General features: G+C 41.8%; 1 protein-coding gene across 8 annotated transcripts; it reads left to right on the top strand.

The window, feature by feature from the left end:
• The first annotated feature begins 67 nt into the window (after nt 1-67).
• On the top strand, nt 68-17,801 carry phldb3 (pleckstrin homology-like domain, family B, member 3). Of its 8 annotated transcripts, none has more exons than XM_035525908.2 (14): nt 68-1,444; nt 6,686-6,810; nt 6,892-7,002; nt 7,533-7,670; nt 7,777-7,890; nt 8,220-8,369; nt 10,350-10,460; nt 12,036-12,117; nt 12,741-12,897; nt 13,167-13,254; nt 14,473-14,652; nt 14,833-15,037; nt 15,210-15,295; nt 15,547-17,801. In XM_035525908.2, exons 2-14 carry the CDS (start codon nt 6,703-6,705, stop codon nt 15,679-15,681), a joined length of 1,665 nt encoding a protein of 554 aa, XP_035381801.2. In that variant the 5' UTR covers nt 68-1,444; nt 6,686-6,702; the 3' UTR covers nt 15,682-17,801. The 8 variants fall into 8 exon arrangements, with proteins under 8 accessions (XP_035381801.2, XP_035381804.1, XP_035381802.2 ...); XM_035525911.2 differs by having other exon boundaries at nt 14,830-15,037; nt 15,547-17,800; XM_035525909.2 differs by having other exon boundaries at nt 7,777-7,878; nt 14,830-15,037; nt 15,547-17,800.
• Nucleotides 17,802-18,818: the final 1,017 nt, after the last annotated feature.

The following is an 18,818-nucleotide window of genomic DNA, read 5'->3' on the forward strand; positions in this document are numbered from 1 at the left end:
ATTCTCTGTAAATGTTTGTTTGTTTGTTTTTGAAGGGGGTTACACTTTATATGTAGTTATTTATATGTGTTATTTGTACCTATTCAAACTTTCCCTTCCCACATAGAGAAGAAAAATGAAAGACAGGTTTGGGTAGATGGGAGTGTCTAGTTTGACACAGGTCCTGTTTGCAAGACCATGAACAGCTGTTGTCCCTTCATATTGTATATTACACACTCATTTCACAGTCACATTCAGCTGATGTCACAGCAACGCAATAGTTATACAAACATATTGTTTCGTCGCCGGGATCTCTGTTAAACTCAATAATACATTAGGTTTGAACTAAACAACTGAACTCTTCATATATGAGACACTTGAATTTAATCACATCTTTTTACGTTTGTTGTCACTCCATTCCAAGGGCTGAACAGATGTATCCACTCAGGTTTTGTTGTGTGAGTGGAGTCTCCATTGTCACATTCAGATGAAAATACGGCTACTGACATATTCGCCATACTTTTGACGCACACCTGCTTTGACGGAGTAAGCACTGTGTAGCTGAAGCCGTGCACGAGATATTTCGTAGGATATGTCTTCGTTTGCAGGGAAAATTATAGGCCCATATGGTGCATGTCACCAGTTGTCAGGACGTCATGAGTGTACAAAGCGTCCCCCGTCTGCTCTCTCCTGCCCCATTCAGCATGTCACCCTTCCGTCCGTCTGACCCTTTTTCGCTATAATGAGTGAAGCTCGTGTGAGTTGTAATCTGTTACTGAGGCAATAGTGTAAGCAGCAATACAGCTCTGAAAGCTCAAATTTGTGATTAGTAAAGATTCTTGTCGAGAAAAGATTTTAAAAATGAACATTTAAAAAATGAAAAAAACAAATCAGCTACGTTTATAAAAGAATACATTGCACAAAACCAGAAAAGGGCCTCATCTTCTAACATATTACTACATTATTACGGATTAAAATTATTTTAATGATTTTAACATCTATTATAGGCGTTTACACGTGACTTGACCTTATCTAAGCATTCGGAACAGGTGAGGTCGGAGAGGACGCTTATGAGAACACATTGTGGCCACACGTACTCAAACCAACAGCTTTTGCCTTTTTCTGTTTCTTTTTAACCGGATTGGATTCAGACCTCGCGCTCCCCGTCATTCGTTCTCAACGCCGCGTGAACCCACCTGCCTCTTTACGTCACACCCTCAACCGCGATGTCACTCTGGGGTGGTAACACTAAGGGCTTGAGTCCGGCTGGAGGGGCTGTGAAATAGTTTATTTGCCCTGTCAAAGAACACTTTCGCTTTTCGGTAGACTGTCGAAAGTTGATGATAAGCGTCTCTGGATATTGGGATTACTGTTTGTCAGTCTCTAAGAAGAAATATCTTCTGGAATTATCTTTTTAATACTTAACTGTAGATTGTGTGGAAGATTTCGCAGGAAGTTTGAACAGGTATGATTGATACGTGCGCTTTATTTCAGTCGATAGTTAGCCTAAATAATAAGCCTAAACAAGTGGCATATATTTTGCTTAGTTTGTAATGGTAGACTATTTCTGCAAACTAGTGTAGAAAATGTAAAGTTTGAAAAAGTAGGTTCAGTCATAAGAGCCTTTAACTAATGCAGTCATGACACTTCCATTGTGTTGGTGTTCTTGTTGAGTTTTTTTCCTCGCGTACCGCCAAATTCAAAGACAACAGCCAGTTTGAGAATTCATAATCTCGAAATCTATTCGCTCCCATTCACTCATCCGGTTCTTAAGGAACGTATATGTTCTTAGTGTTGTTTATTCCTTGTTTGTTTGTGTAGCCATCTACACTGAGAAAGGTACCAGTGTAGATACAAGTGTATGGGGACGCGCAGCTTACCTTTCCTTATTATTATCATATTCGGCAATCACTTAAGTAAATCTACGGGCATGCAATATTTTGATCCTAGGAGGTTGTTTTGGGTCACTGAGGACAGGGAACCTGTGACAAAAGGGAAGACTAAATCATTAGTAAGGAGTACATTTGTTTCTGTAGATGTTCTGTATATGAAACTAGTACTTATTGTATTGTTTATTACACTGATGTTGACTATCAGACTCTAATACTTATTGTTTATTGCACTTATCATTGTCTAAGATGAAGCTTATGTATTTTGTAATTCTAGGCATCAGCATTGATCCCTGTATTTCTAGTTATTTAGTTCATTGGTATATTGGACTCTAACCTACTCTACTGGCTAGGATGTATTCTGTGTGAGAGTAACAGACAGTAAATGACAGCACCTTTGTAAGTCACTCTGGATAAGAGCGTCTGCTAAATGCTATAAATGTAAATGCTTGATTTGATGCAGGTAGAGAGTGAAAAGTGAGAAGTAGGTGGATTGTCTTTTGTCTTCTATGGTGCTCACCTGGCTGTCAGTCCTGTCTTTAATGTATTTTAATCTTTTAATAAATGATCATTAATAAATGATCATTTAATAACTAATTTGATGGGGAGTGTGTTATTTACCATAAACAACCAGTAGTCCCCCAAATTACATGGGGAGTCTCAGAGCTGACCATGCCCCCATTTCTAAGATCATCTGACTTGTCAGACAACTCTTTCACAAGCTGATTCATGGATCAACCATGTCTCTCAGCTCTGTAATTACAAGGCAGGTTGAAGGACTGGGTTGTTCAACTTCAAGCCTACTAGTAGTATACTAGCATGTCATTTTGTTAATGGCCTTCAGCTGTTCTGTAAGGAAGGCTCTGTAATAAGAGAGGAGGCAGTTTTCAAAATGGTCACTGTGGAGAACCCTGAGACTTGCTGTAGGGTGGCACTCTGTCTGATGGTCTGACCAAGCCCAGATTAAGACCACACAAGGCCCTGAGGCTATAGCATTTCCAAGAGCCTCCTCCATAGTACTACCAAATATATTCAAGCTATTTCTGTACCATAGTGTTACCATACATATATTTAAAAAGCTGCATACACATGCATGGGCAGGCACAACGCATCTAATTTTGTAAACATGGGATGACAAAGCACGCACATGCACACACTTATTGTAAATTGAGGTAAAACCATGTCTGTCCAGTGGCATCAAAACTTCAATGCAAATTACCAAAAAAAGACAAACACTTTGCTCTCCATATGACATGCACTCACCTGTCTGTAGCTATTCTCAAATGAGAGTAAATTTGGTTAGATACAATGAATCAAGTACAATAGTGCATTACGAACAAACACTGGCTCATAGAAAATAGGTTTATTGGCACAGCAACAACACTTACAAATCAGATATATTTAAAAGATTGCTTTAACTATTAGATGGAAATCCTTGATGATGACATTAAGGTCCATGATTGTAACAATTACAATTGCAGGGACATGCATGTCTTTTCTTCTTTCACAGACTGCAAATGTTTTTGTTCATTTATTTTAAATCAAAGTCTATTTACAAAAGGGACATTCAGATGCATTGGCAAGAGGCAAGGTGGGGTCAATTTGCAGAGCTATATTCACATTTGAAAATACATTTTACAGGTTACTTGAACTTGATAGTTGCAATAATTACTTGGTGGATGTTCTTTGTTCATGCTTGCAACATTTTTAAGTGCTCCATCTCATCTGTTAAATCTTGTAAGTCCATATTTCTCCTATAGCTCTCTTGCAGACCGAATAAGAAAGAAGTTCTTTTTCATTGATATTAAGAATGCAAATAGGTCACTATTGTCTCTATAGGATTCACATCTGTCAAGCTTTTCTATGAATTTGGCATTTATGATATTAATTACATCTACAACAAGCTTCTCCAAAAGCATTTCCCAAACATGAACTACCAGGTCATGGTCAGGTTGTGATGATTCACCTGCACATCTTTCACCAGCCCCCCCCCCCCCCCTTTTTTTTTTTTTGATCAGCATCATCGACTTATTTTAAAACATTTTCCCATCCACCAAGTCTGTATTTCCTTTAGTCACCAAACCAGTTGCCATGAGGCAGCAATTTTCTTCCTTTTGTTTAGACACTGAACAAATACTCATTCAGTAAATCATACTACCGGTAGGTATGACTTTTCCGCTCTCACCAAGCCCTGAGGCTTCGGACTCACCTAGCCCATATGTTAATCTGGCCCTGGGAGTTCAGCCCCACCTAGCACATATGTTAATCTGGCCCTGGGGCTGATGTCTCCTGTCTGTCTAGTGGTGTGCAGCACTGACCTCATCTTTTGTGGATACCTCATTAATGGACATGATCTTGCATCAAGATGATGTAATTATGATGTATATGATTTATTATGCTCATGTGCATTATGTAGAACAAACTGTTGTGTAGAACAAGATCTTGGAAAAAAAAGAACTTTTAGAGCTAACCTAATGAAAGTTTATTCAGTATGTCATTTTAGATGTGTATGGTGAAAGGTGAATGGTTTTATTTGCGTAGACCACCCAGCTCCCCATTGGTACCTGAGGCCCATGGACCAAGCTTGGACCCTTCTTAGAGATAGGTGTCACACACACTGTACCCTTATTATGTAACAACAGTATGCAGCATTAACTAACTCATTTTACATGTATCATGATATAAACATAAACATTATAGGCCAACTGGACTCTTTGTTGTGGAATAAGGACCATGCTCTCTGTCTTTATCCAAAGGCATTCTCATTTCTGTATGGCTTCCCTTTCCTGGAATTTACAGTGAAGTTAAACATAGCAATTTATCATTTTTAAAAAAGCAAGTCATTTAAGTATCAATTTTCCTCCTGTTCCCTTTACTTGGGCTCTAAGGGAGGAGGGTCTGATGCAGCACACTTTTTTTGTGTGAGATTAGCTGTTGCCACTCTGATACTGAAGCATGTGGTGTGTGCTACTGGAGAGACGCAATATCAGTTGTGTTGTGTGCTCTTACATACTCTGGTGTGTGTGTGTGTGTGTGTGTGTGTGTGTGTTTGTGTGGAGCATGATCTTAGTGGAGAGGAGTCATTGGGAGCACAGTGTGTATGTGCTCTCTGGACTGCAGAAGATGCAGCAGTGAGCATGTGTGTGCATGCACACATGGATGGGATGGTTACGGCTGGATTTAGTAGTGCTCAGTAACACGGTGTGTGTGGGGGTTGATTCCGTAGTTCTCGGGAGAGAGAAGTTACACAACTACAGGATGTTTATTCTCTAATTCTCTAATCTCACTGCCACTCCTCAGCAATAAACACTCATTTACACTCATTACAGATTTAACTGGCTTTCCTCCATTATACCAACCATTGTCCATTCCTTTTTTTCATGTCATGTTGTTATGTTTGTAATGAGAATATCACCACCACTCACTCGCTAAGTCCCCTGTGCTTCTCCATGCGCACTAATGTGCTGGCATATTAAAATTGCTTAATCTGTGTCAGTGCACTCACAGTGTGGACTTCAGCACTGTCCACTTGGTGAGTGTTGGACTTGGTGAGTGTAGAACTTAGATATAACAGCATGTGTAGACTTGGTGGTGTTTTCCAAATCAATAAATGAGCAGCATGTTCTCAAACAGTCAGTTTCATTAAACTGGTTCTGGCATCAGCTGTAAAAACCTGTTTCAATGAATAAGAGATCTTACAACATCTTAAAGACTGTGGGTGTGTTTCTGTGCCTGCTTTCAAACTCAAGGGGAGAAATCAGATTTAAAACAGTGTCTAATGAAACATCAGGGAGTTGAACACCGTAAAAGCACAGTAGTTCACATGTTTACATCATGGCCAAGCTGTTTCATACTGTAGGCCTCTGGAAGGAAGCAGAAGATACATCTTCTAAGTCGCTGTAAATAATTTAAATATGTGTCCTGATACATGTTATTGTCATGAGTATGTTTATTAAATTCCAGTGTAAGCAATTTGTGATTGAGTCAGCTCAGATTGGCAGTTGGAGTTGAGTAGGGAATGCTGTCTCGTGTGTGTGTGTGTGTGTGTGTGTGTGTGTGTGTGTGTGTGTGGAAATTTGACACTAGTCTCTGACATTTAAGAACTAGCTTCATTCTCTCTTTAACTCTCCTTAATCCTTTATGTCCATGATTGTCTCTCTCCTTCCTTGACTCTATTGCACTCCTACAAACTTTCTCCCATAAACTCTCTCTCTTTCTCCTTCTATGTGTCACTGTGCCAGTCTGGGTTTGGCACTTGTCATGTCAGAGTTATATATTTATCTACAATGGCTTCAGTACTGCAGACCGTAGTCTCCTTATAAGGCATGAGTATGAAGATAAGTTGGGGGGGGGGGGGGGGGTACAATGGGGAATAGCTGTTGATAGGCTCCCACACAGAGTATTCATATACTTGTGCGTGTATACAGCCAGTGGTGCCCGGGGGAGGGGTGGTTGTGGAAAAGAAGAGCTGGTTAAGTGCAGCAGTGAGTACATACAAAGGCTCTCTGATCAAAGCACAGCAGGTTAGTTCTGAAAGGGCAGAATAAAGACATGTTTATAAGTGTATGGAGTCCCATCAGCGGTCACCATGCCCATCTCTGCACAGAAGCCACTTTTGTTTCCCTTTTAACACACACTTTCACTTTCTTTGATCAGTGTGGAGAGGGTTTTCTTTTCAGATAATAATTCCCTAATATGATGTTCTCAGCCATGCACTGTCTGACCAAACAGTCACCTGATCTATCATTAATCACATATCTCCACACAGCACTAAGGGCCCATGTCTACATCAACCCCCTCCCTTTTTCCATCTTCAGACAGATCTATTCACAATATGGACACACAAAAACCACCCTGGTTCATCCGAGTGGCTTGTGGACAAAGCCCCGCCTCCTCAGGGGCAGAGTCAGATACTGAGGGCAGTAGTACTGAAAGTGAGAGAGTAAGTGGAGGCTTTCATTGTTTCATCTACCAGAGATATTGTGAGAAGCACTGTTCATCTTATCCTCATCCTCTCTTTCAGTCCCATGCCAGACAGATGAGTGTTGACTCCACCAAGTGCCTGATCTCGCCCTCTGTGATGCAGAAGCGAATCACAGAGCTTGACCAGCAGAAGGAGGAGCTAAAAATAGAGGTGAGTGAAGGATGAATGTCTGCAGCTGTATACATCTTCAGGAAGGGAATTGACTTATTTCTATGAGAGTGCTAATTGTATAGAGTGCTGAAATATTGTTTACTGTTTGTGTGTGCGTTCAAGGGCTAGAGTGATGGTGTATGTACTTTCTCAGGCGCGAGTTACAGCATGTTTGCTCTTTGAGGACAAGAGTCATGGTGTGACTGTTCTATGGGCTGAGAGTCATGGTGTGTCTGTGCTCTGGGCTGACAACCATAGTGTGTGTGCTTCTTAGGGCTCAGAGGCACAGCGTGTGTGCTCGCTGCAAGAGTCATGGTATATGTGTTCTGTAAGTTGAGGGGGTGAGAGTGACAGTGTGTGTGCTCTCTGGGGCAAGAATGCTAGTGTGTGCAATCTGGGGTGAGAGTGATGGTGTGTTTGCACTCCGGTGTGAGAGTAAGGGTGTGTATGCACTCTGGTGTGCAAGTGATGGTGTGTGTGCACTCTGGGGTGAGAGTGATGGTGTGTGTTTTCTATGTGTGTCTGCCCAGCTGCAGCTGGAGATTGCCCTGTTACAGGGCGAGCTGCAGATGGAACAAGAGCATCTGCTCAAACACACTGCACAACTGCAGAAACTGCAGGAGACCAGAAAACAGAAGCAGATACAGAAAGATGCCACCACACAGCAGGTCTGGACCTCCCCCCCCCCCCCCCCCCCCACACACACACACACACACACACAAACAGGAGGAGATCTGATCCAGAGCATTGATTTGGGTGTTTGGTTGTGGGCAGGAGCGTGCACAGCTGGAGCAGGAAAGGCTCAGGGTGGAGGAGCTGAAGAGAAGGTGGTCAGAGAAAGGCATCACAAATCCAAGCAGCCCGAGAGAGCAGCAGGTGTTTCGACATGTAACAGCACTCTGAACCCCAAACACTAGAACTAACCACCTTTCCCACAGCTCAAAAGAGGCATTGCCTCCAGGAATATTAGAGCTGTGTTACGTGTGCTGTGTTTCTCCTGTTGTTTTCTCAGTGTGTGTATTGGCTGAGAGCCAACTGTACTGGTTTAACCAGCTTATTATTGCAATTGCTATTCCCACAGCTAGACCTAACATGCCACATATACACACACACACACAACCAGACACAGACATGATTGATCGACACACACTTCGGAGGATTGTGTGGTTGTGTATGATGGATGTTAAAGTGACAGATGTGTGTTTGTGTGTATGGAGGAGAAGGAGGCAGTGGACACAGCAGTGCGAGCATTTGAGGACTGGGAGTTCCATGTACTTGAATTAGAGAGTGGATTGGAGGAAGAACACAGCCTGGGCGAGATAGCGAGAGAGATCAGCCATGAACAGCACACAGTCAACAGCACTCAGGTGAGACAAACAGAAATAGCGAGAGAAAGAGAGACAAAGAAACTAGTTAAAAGTGTTCCCCCTGTTACGTGTTGAGGAATGCCACTGTAATTGTTCGCTCTTGTCTGGTCTGACTGGTTCATAAGTAAGTCCCATTGTGTATGGGAGCTCCACAACACTCAAAGCTGACTCCAGCACCACACTCTCTGGGCTCTGAACTCACTCACCTCCTGAAGAGCCGAGAGGGCGGGAAGGACTGGAGTAGGCGTGTGTGAAAATGTCATAGGTCCACCTCTATACCCTGCTACCTACAGCCCAAATATGTCCACATGATACTGCAAACAAGCTAATTACATTAGCAACCCAGTGAGTCAGCAAAAAATAGTTGGTCATAGTTGGTCAGAGGCTCATGAAGTAAACATGCAACATGTTGGATATTGTTTGCTAAATAAAATTGCCTTTATATATTATTGTGACCATTATGAGTAAAAATCAAATCAAATTTCAGGAACCAACTTTGCAGAAATCCAGGCAATTGAAACGGTCACAAATTTGCCTTGCCGTTTATAGGAAAGTCAAACCAGAGGACAGAGAGAGGAGATACAGAGCCCGGGTGAGGCTGAGGTGCTGTGGTGGAGAGAGAATTCTTGTGTGTGTTGATTCAGCTGCTCTGTGACCGTATGTTGTTTGGGAGCTCATCACCACACCTCTACCTGTCATCTACTAGTCATCGTCCTGACATCTACCTGTCAGCTTCGATGCACAGGCCACCTCTGTCTCCTCTAATAGGTTATACCAGCCAGTCCTGTCTCTTTTTCCTCTATCTGTTTTCTCTGTCTTTCTTTCTCTGATGTTTTCCTTCAGCTAACAAATGGCAGAGATGGAAAGTCAACACAGAAGCAGTGTGCATTTTATCTCATCAGTAAAATGTGTTAGAGATGATTTTCTGAGACACTTCCTTGTGCTAGCTGAGGAATGCCACGTTGACTCCTGTGCTCCAGTTTTTATTGACTTTCATCATCAATGACATCTCCAAGCTCCCACCTTTGGTCAAAGGCAACCTGATCCACACTAATACAATTGAAGTGTGGCGAGATGTTACCAGATTTGTAGGCCAAGAGGATTCTCCCTTCTCCCACTCACTCCTGGGATGGGTGGAGGTGTCTTTCAATACTGGAACAACAAGAGAGTTGGAATTGTTAAAAACTTGATGGAAAAGAACTGCTCTGCAATCATTTGAACAATTACAAGAAATGGCATACCATCCACTCACTTCTATGGCTTTCTTCAGGTTATTTTTTCAAGCCTGCAGTTCTAAACAGATTTGCCTATATTCCATACAGTGGGTTCATTTATTTTACAGTATAGATGTAGTAAGTGCTTTATTTTTTGAGTTTACAGTCTCACAACCCATCTAACATTGATAAGATAAAAAGGGTCTTGGGCGGGATACAGGACGCAAGTTTGAGGATGAATGCAAGAATGCAATGCACTCTCCAGGTCCTTAACCAAATCGATCCTAAACACTCCACACTGTGAATTAGGTGGAGTATGGAGGAAGAGACTGGGGTCAGTTTCTGGTAATATTAAATAAAGTTTGCAAGAGAACTCAGTAGAATTTTCAACCATGCGGTCTCATCTTAAGGGCAGTGAGCCATATGTCTGTAGGATGTAGCAGTCTTAGACTCTGTGCCTGGTGGAATCACTGAATCTGTTCTAAACAAACATCATTCATTTGCTTGGTGTCAGACTGTTCCTCCCTAAAATGAATGTGTGCATTTTGCATCACACTTCTACTGCCATGTGTCCTTCTTTTTGTATGAAAAGATTATTAAAAATAATCATAATCTGTACCTTGCCTGAGAGAGAATATGAGCTTGCAGTCTCCGTACATTCATTTTTTATAAGTATGTATACATAAGAAAATGGATATATGTAGACACAGTTCTGTATGTATGTTTATGCAGGTTATAAAAAGAGACTTTATTTTTCGTTCTATAGGAGCAGGTCCAGCAGCTGCAACAGCAGCTGAAAGAGATGGAGAGAGAGAAAGAGCGAGAGCTAAATGCCCTCCGGCAGGAGAGAAGGGAACTTCTCCACAAATCCCAGCGGGTAGAGTAACATCAGCCATTGCTCTGTGCTCACCTACCACAGCTCTCCCAAGGATGCATCCATATTAACAACATAACCACCAATAGATAAGGACTTATTTGTTCTTTATTAGTGTACTTTGGCCAGTTCTAGTTCTTCAGAATCCAGTTACATTTACATTTACATTTAGAGCATTTAGCTGACGGTTTTATCCAAAGCGACTTACAGTTATGACTGAGTACAATTTGAGCAATTGAGAATGAAGGGCTTTGCTCAGGGGCCCAGCAGTGGCAACTTGGCAGTGGTGAGGCTTGAACCAGCAACATTAATGTAGCTATGAATTTAGCTGCAGTAGGAGAAAAAAATGGGGGAGGAGACAAATAACATTTGTGAATGAAGGAGAGAAAGGGCAAGAGAAAGAAGGAAGGAGAGAGAGAGAGAGAGAGAGAGAGAGAGAAAGGAGAGGGGGCATGCAGGCATGAAAGCAGACAGAGAAGGAAGACAGCTCAATGAGGGCAGAAAGGGGGAGGGAGAGAGAGAGGAGCCAAGGGAGCAAGGCAAAATAAGTGTGGAGAGTCGGCAAATTGACACCACAGGTAAGCACAACTCAAACAAATACGAGTGCAAGTGTGAATGTGTGTGCACACGTGCACTTGTGTGTGTTTTGTGTGGTCTCTCTTTTAATTGAATTCCTTTGGATGGCAACAGCAGAGTGAGAAAGAGGAAGGAAGCAAGGCAGCAGAGACTCTCGCCATGTGTTCGTAAGAAACATTAAAAGTTCTTTTAAAAGTACACTGTGGCAAACTACAAGTCTTATGCCTGCTTACCTGTGAGAACTGTAACTGCTCACTTCAGTATGTACAAAGTTCGAGACAGGGCAGGACAGGAAAGGGTTAACAGGTTTTGCCTGAACTGCTCGTGTGTTCGTGATTCACAGAGAGAGAACAAGCGATGGAGAGAGAGACAGAAGGAGTTACAGAGAGGGAGTGTGCATGAGAGAAAGAGAAAGGGAGGGAGAATTCATGAGATAAGCAGAGTGAGGAACACTGTTTAACTCATTAGTGTTTCCAGCACTGCATAGTGCTTTTTGCTGAGCTGCAAGTGGGTTGTGTCACATGGTATGTCCAAACTCATTTTGCTCTAACTTCCTCTCGTGTCAGATAGCTTGTCTTATGCTCTTAAACAATGCTTCTTTGTGTTATACATTGATCTGAACTGAACCTCAGAGTCCAGATTTTGTCTTAAATGTCACATGATTTCTCATGAAAACATCATCTTCTAGTCTTTATTTTCCTCACATTCTATTATATCCAGAGTTTCATAAAACTTGTCTCTCAACCATTTACCGATTTCTGGTGGTATCTGCCTCAGTAGATTTTGAAAGAGAACAAACCTTTCACTGACTGGTTCAATATCACTGGGTCCGCCTCCAGCATGTCACTGCTGTCTCTATTAGCCTCTAACAAAACAGCGAAGGTGCATAATTCTAAGCATTTGCATTCAATATTTTAAACATTGGTTTGACTAGGGTTACAATACTCACAATCACTCATTTCATTGTCAGTTCAACTGAAAACAATTTAACTGTTTTTCCAGGAACCTTTGAAGGAAGCACCCGCAGTTCCCCGTAAACGCAGTTCACATCGTAAACTTTCAGAGAAGCTGCCAATATCACAAGGTGAACTGGCAACTGGTTTCAGTGGTTAAATCAGGAGTGGCACATGGAATGGCTACCTGGGTCTAAGACCAATCTTAAACATCTAATTGCGCTAACCAGAGCCAACAGGAACTTCTGGTTACCAGGGCTGTGATGTGGATCTTGGCTGGAGCAGTGACCCTACAGTTGGTCTGCAGGGCATTAAATCCCACTGCTAGTCTTCCACCTTTAGATGCAACACAGGCCAATTGTCTCATGAGCTCAGTGGTTGCTGGAGAAGGCACGCCCATGCATCAAGATACCTGCTCATACAGGCAGAGCCAGAATTATCACTGGGGTTACTGTGTAGACATGCATTTCTGCCCTTTTTTTGGCATTATAGGCATACTGAATCTTTATCTTTCATTTCCACTTTCTGATCATCTCTCCCGATCTCCCACACCCAGCCAGAGGCAGGAGCGGAACGCTCCGTTTGGGAATGGGTGTATCTGCATGAGCTCATGAGTCAGCTGTCATAAGCAAACAGCACTGCTCTTATCAAGTTCGTACAGGTGTTTGGATACTGACCCCATTCCATTGCACTCACTCCAACCCATTTTCACTCTTACAAATGGGTTGATCAACTCTGTGCTTGTATGTTTCAGGACCCCTGAGGGTGATGCCAGATAGGTCAAACCCTGAAGTTAGTCCACCTCTTCCCCACCCAGCACACAGACTCAGTAATGGGAATGCTAATGCGAGTACAAATGGTAATGGCTTCCTCACACCATGTAACAGTGCCAACAGCTCCCGAGCTGCCAGGTAAGTCAGGCGAGAGGCTGAGTGGCTGTGTTCCAACATTACACATGCTCTCTTCTGTGGCTGAGTGATCGTGTTCCAACATTACACATGCTCCTTTCTGTGGCTGAGTGGTTGTGATCCAAAATTACACATGCTCCCTTCTGTGGATGAGTGGCTGTGTTCCAACATTACCCATGCTCCCTTCTCCGCCTGTGGTGTTGCTCATTATTTATTTGGGTTTTAGTGTGTTTTGATACCTCTGCTTTATGAGTGTGTACTCTGCATTAAAGCCCCAATGTGTGTCTTCTGGACCTTGTGGAGATTGAGAGGAAATTACGAGAGGCAAAAGCAGAGAGAGAACGCTTGCTCAAGGAAAGGGTGAGTCAACAAAAGCACATACACTCTGGCCATCCTAATGTTGGTGAAGGAGTGCTATTGCTAATGCCACTACACTACACTTGCACACACCAGAATGGGACTGTCCCATCTGTACTCTGCACATCAGAGACAGAAGCAGCTCAGTGCCTTTGATATTTTAGTCATTGTTCAGGCCATGGCATCATTCCCAGTGTTTGTCTGAAAATAAACTGAATGCTGGCTTTTGCAAATATTGTGAAGTCACTCACCAAAACAGTACATTTAAAGTCTCAGTGCCTGATATGAACTGTGATTACTATATCCTAGAGATTAATACTCTTAATCTTTAGTGTTATACCAGAGCTGAGTCTCTGTAGGGGCCAAATGTGAGGATATATGACCTACCAGAATTGAGAAGAGTGACCTGAAGAGTTAGACCATGGGTGCTTGTGAGAAGGGTGAAGGTTTTAGGGAAGGGAGGTTAGATTTAAGGTGTTACGTTTTTGGAGAGTGCAAAGAAAAGCCCTAGATCAGAGACAATTGGTGTTCAAATCATTATGTATGAATTGTCACCATCTGAGAGGCTTGCCGATGACTCGCATATGACCAAGAAATGTCAAGCAGGCTAAATATCTGGACCTGTTGGCAAAAATTCCTGTAGAGTGGTGCTAGCATCAGGTTATTACTAGCAGTGAGTTGGGCACCGAGCTACAGCCAGTGAGAGCGTAAGGCACAGTGTGAGGAGAAAAACTGGGATGAGTTGTACAACAAGCATGGCTACAACAAAAGTTGTTTTCTGTCTTTGGTTTTTTTTTTTCATCCCAAATCAGCACACAAACAACTTGGACTGATTGCTTCTTGCTGATAGCCATTTCTGGAAGAAAAAAAATCCCACTTTTGCACATGGTATTTCATCAATCCCTGTGTCATTTCTCTTGTGTGTTTTTGTGGTATAACATAGTTTGGAGCTCAGACAGACTTGTTGGATGGTGAAAGATTTTGTAATGCCTGTCACTTATCAGTTGTGTAGTGTGCAAACCACAAAGTCTTAAAGATTCCTGATTACAAGACAGCAAGTTGTGTAGTGTCAACAGTACAGCAAACTGACGACTTTGAAAGTCATATAGTATGTCTTACACCAGTGAGTTTGACTGGATGGTTAGCGTTAGGTTGTATGTGCTGTGGGTTTTAGCGTTAGGGTAAATCCAAAGAGAATAACCACTCTTTGTCTTACTGCAGGAGAGGAGACAGCTTGTGGTAGACGACAGACAGAGAGAGCTGGAGGCTGTGAACACGCAAATACATTCACACACACATTCACAAACAAACATGAAATCACACTCACAAAAACGCCTGTACACCTATACTCACACACATTCTGAGGAGCACAAACCTAGTCTACTCCAGAGCCCCCCTGAGGTACTTAGCTGTGTGTGTGTGTGTGTGTGTGTGTGTGTGTGTGTGTGTGTGTGTGTGTGTAAAATCACCAATAGAGCATGAACTATCATAATAATAGTTATCTATGATCTCAGAACTGTAAACTGTAAGGCTGTGACTTACTCAAGATTCCTTTAAAACTGGCTTTTTCCTTGACAGCAGGGTGTTCCGCTCTTCCTAACTGTGAACTTTGACCTGCGGGCTCATGTGGAGTCTCTTGGTCATGGTGTGGCAAGCTGTTTGGGTGTGCAGCTGTCTCCACGGCAGTGTGGGGGTTTCCTAACGAAGCAAGGCGGTCGAGTAAAGACATGGAGGAGAAGGTGGTTCCTCTTTGACCTGGACCACCGTCGACTAGCTTACTACACTGGTGAGAGCCATGTCTACATCTGCTCAAAGCCAAACACAGCAGAGCAATTGATTAGCTTTACTTTGAAGGGGAAAACCTCACTGTGGGTGGAATTAGGGGTACTTTATCATTTGAATTCAGTGTCTAATGTTTCTTCAAAAATCTCCCTTGCTGTTTCTCTCTCTGACCTCAGATCATGATGAAAAGAAACTGAAAGGGGTGATCTACTTCCAAGCCATAGAGCAAGTTTACTGTGACCATCTGTGTACAGCTACCTTAGTGAGTTATCCATGTTTTCTTCTTCTCTAAACTCATTTGTCCTGGTCACCCACCCTGTGCCTTCCAGTGTTCTGTCTCGTCTTTTGGACTTGCTGAACCTCCTTCAGACGTTGCTCCTCTACATCTGACTCCTGCTCTAACTCTCTGTATGCCTATTCTTGTTCTCTGTATTCCTGCTGACTGCTGCTCTAACTCTGAGTGCCTGTATTTGCCATAACTCTGTCTTTTGTGCTCTGTCCTCCTCATACTAGTCACCACGGCCAAGCTTGACGTTCTGTCTGAAGACATACGAACGGCTTTTCTTCCTCGTGGCCCCCAGCGCAGAGAGCATGCGCATCTGGATGGATGTGATTGTCACAGCTACAGATGAGCACAGCAGATATTGACCAACATGCACCACGACAACTTCAAACCTGGAGCTGTGTGGCAGGTGCTGCTGTGCAGACCACAGAAACTCAGCAAGATTTTTCACTAAAACAGGCGTATCAGGCTGAACTCAACATGGGAAAAACAATGACAACACAGATCTGATAAGATAATCAGAAACTGCGAGCCCCATCTTGGGAGGACTTACATGTGGATTAGCCTGCTGAGTCATGTCTTGGTACCTGCCAGCTGCTGTAGCATGAAGGCTGAAGTCTTGATGCCAGTCCGTTAATCGAAGTCATCCAAAGATCTGCTACAAAATTTTACATTTTAGTAAATGCTGCAAGATTCCATGAACAAGAGAAAATCACTAGCCCAAAGGAGTATAGGCCCTGAAATCGTTAACTCATGGGTTATTTTTACCCAGGGAACCTGGTTAGTTTTGAATGCAAATCCACTTAACAGCATTACCTTGTGGTACTCTGTCACAGCTACAGGCTAGCTGCTTATATCCTTAATATCCTAGGCCTTATGAATAAAACCTTGCATAGATTTGACATTTCAGATTAGATGTACACAACAGAAGTTCAGATTTATGGATCTTTGCTTATACAAAGTCCCATGCACATTTCTTTGTACATCACATTCAATATACAAATGAGTCCACATACAGTGGCCTCTCATCCAGCCTTTTCTTTAAACCAGAGAATCCAGATCCTTGATGGAATATTGAAGTTAACATAAATACCTCAATATTTGCATGTGCTTGTTAATAAAGATTTGCAAAGGCAATGGGGAAGAAGCAATGGGGAACTGAAAAAGAAGCCTGAAATGAATGTACTTGTTAGAGAAGTGAAAATTATTAAGTGGCTTGCTGTCTATGATTAGTGATAAATGCATTCTTATAGTGACAGAGTGCGACAGCAGTCATAGGTCCTGACAGCATAGAGAGGCGAACAATATCCAATAAAGCTCCAATATTAACGTTTATCAGCACTGATGTTAAAAGAACAGTGTTGACTGGTACAGGCACTGGAAGGATGAGACATGAAGTCCCATAATTGTCTGAGAAACCCTCATATTAGATAAGAAAACATTCAGTAGATTAGAGAATAACATCACAAAAAAATACACAATATGAACACAGACAGAGAAACACAGAGAAGCAAATCTGTACTTTTTATTATTGAAAGCCATTATCATTTTTGCTAATTGAAAAGTATGCCCAGAACCTGTCTGTGATCAGGACTTGCAGAGGCACAGGTAAAGCTCTAAAGGTAAAGCAAAATGTATGTGAAAACAGGCATATGCAACTTTTATGTTATAGGACCACTGATGAACATTTACGACCAGCATAAAACGGAAATCTATTGGCTGCTGCCATCCTGTGGTCACTTTAAGAAGCTGAAATGTATTCTAATAAACTAAGTAACTAAACAACTGGAAAAATGTTTTAAAAAAAATTAAATTTAAATTCTTACAGGCTACATTATTTATTAAAATGGTATTATAACATTGAACTGTAAAAGCTGTAAAAGCATTGGTCTGAGTGTCTTGCATATTTTTTTCAGGATTGCAGAAACGACAACATAATGTGTAAAACTTTATGAATGATATCATACCTTTTTGTACAAGTTGTTCCATACATTTGTCTATGAAAAACAAAAGGTGTGTTGTTGTGCTCAATTCAAGAAAATATTGTAGGTGCATAAAGCAAACATTGAAAAAAAAGGTCTGCAAAAATGAAAAATGTGGCCTGCATACTACCAAAAAAATCATTGTTATTCCATTAGTATGTGAATCCAACAAGTGAAGCAAGAGCAAGCATTTCATCTTACATGCTATCGTCAGTACTCATGGGAAACTATCCTACACCCTGCTCACCTTTTTGTCTATAATGTTATAATGCATATTCCAATCTCATTACGCATGGTATTGTTTTATGGGCAAATAGAAAAAGAAGTTAACTTTGACAAAGCCTACACTCAGTGCACACAATGGGCAATTAGGCAATGTATTCGCTTTTACTAACTGGACATTTCCTGATTTAGCTGTTTTTAAATTCGAATCAGCTGCTGTTGACATCTGCAGGAAACTTTATGATGACTGTATTTATACATATGTGCATTTTGTTATCCCCAGTTTATCCATAAATATTTTGCTGAGCTCAACATAAAATAAGAAATCTAGCCTAATTTCTAACTGTGAATATATAATTTGGCACCTACCTAAAATGCATGAGTGACTGCACAGTTTAAATAGGCAGCGTGTAAGATATAGTGGCATCTAGTGGTGAGATTGCATATTGGTTGCAGATATTATAATCCCTCACACCACCCTTTCTGTGCGTAGCAGAACCCACAGTGGCCATCAAGTGCCAAGATAATTCCAAATGATGTACATAAAACAGGAAACTTTGGCATCAGTCTGAAAACATTTGTCCCTTATCAGTGATTTCCATCTAGGAAAGATCATTGCTCTTTCTTGTGCTAAATGATAAATATGATCCCCAAAGTGTGGGTTTTCCAGTGTCTCACTGCACAAAATGGTTAGCCAGCACCAGCAGCACCCACTGATGCTTCTTCTTCCTACAACTTCCAACCAGTGCTATGGCACCACCAAAGCTGCTGCTTCAATGTAAAAATGTAAAAGGCACTGCCTAAAGTCAATGTTTGGTTTGTCCATTCTGGGCTACTGTACAAACATGGCAGTGCAATATGGCAGACTCTGTTGGAAGAGGACCCACTGATAGAAGCATGGCTTTGTAGCCCCCTAAAATACACTGCACCTTTACCATCAATAGCTAGCTACATTTCTACTACTTAATCGGAAAAAACAACAACAACATTGAACACGGTCATGTGTCTATCAGTAAGTGTTTCCGGTCAATATTTAATAGCAATTATCTAAATAAACTAACATGATACACATTTGCTTGTTTCTGGTGAGGTGAAAATATTTACTGGCTTTATCATTTAGGAACAACCATTATCATATTAATCATTATAGGTGAACAATCACAAAGATAGAATGAAGTACTGTAGTAAAGGGCATCAACTATACCCCAGGTCTGACACATGTGCCCTGATCACCAGACCAAAGAGCCAGCTCCTTAGCATAGCAACCAGAGCACCCACTTCACCTGCCTGAAGTGTCA

The sequence above is a fragment of the Electrophorus electricus genome, chromosome 1 (assembly GCF_041902795.1).
Source record: "Electrophorus electricus isolate QZ-2024a chromosome 1, ASM4190279v1, whole genome shotgun sequence".
Classification (NCBI taxonomy): Eukaryota; Metazoa; Chordata; class Actinopteri; order Gymnotiformes; family Gymnotidae; genus Electrophorus; species Electrophorus electricus.

What these genes read in the sequence shown, in the direction of transcription:
- phldb3 (XM_035525911.2), top strand. Translation starts at nt 6,703, where the DNA reads ATGGACACACAAAAACCACCCTGGTTCATCCGAGTGGCTTGTGGACAA. An exon ending in AGCAGCAGGTGTTTCGACAT is followed by an intron (nt 7,891 to 8,219) that starts GTAACAGCACTC and finishes GTGTGTATGGAG; the next exon opens with GAGAAGGAGGCAGTGGACAC. An exon ending in GAAGCTGCCAATATCACAAG is followed by an intron (nt 12,118 to 12,740) that starts GTGAACTGGCAA and finishes TGTATGTTTCAG; the next exon opens with GACCCCTGAGGGTGATGCCA.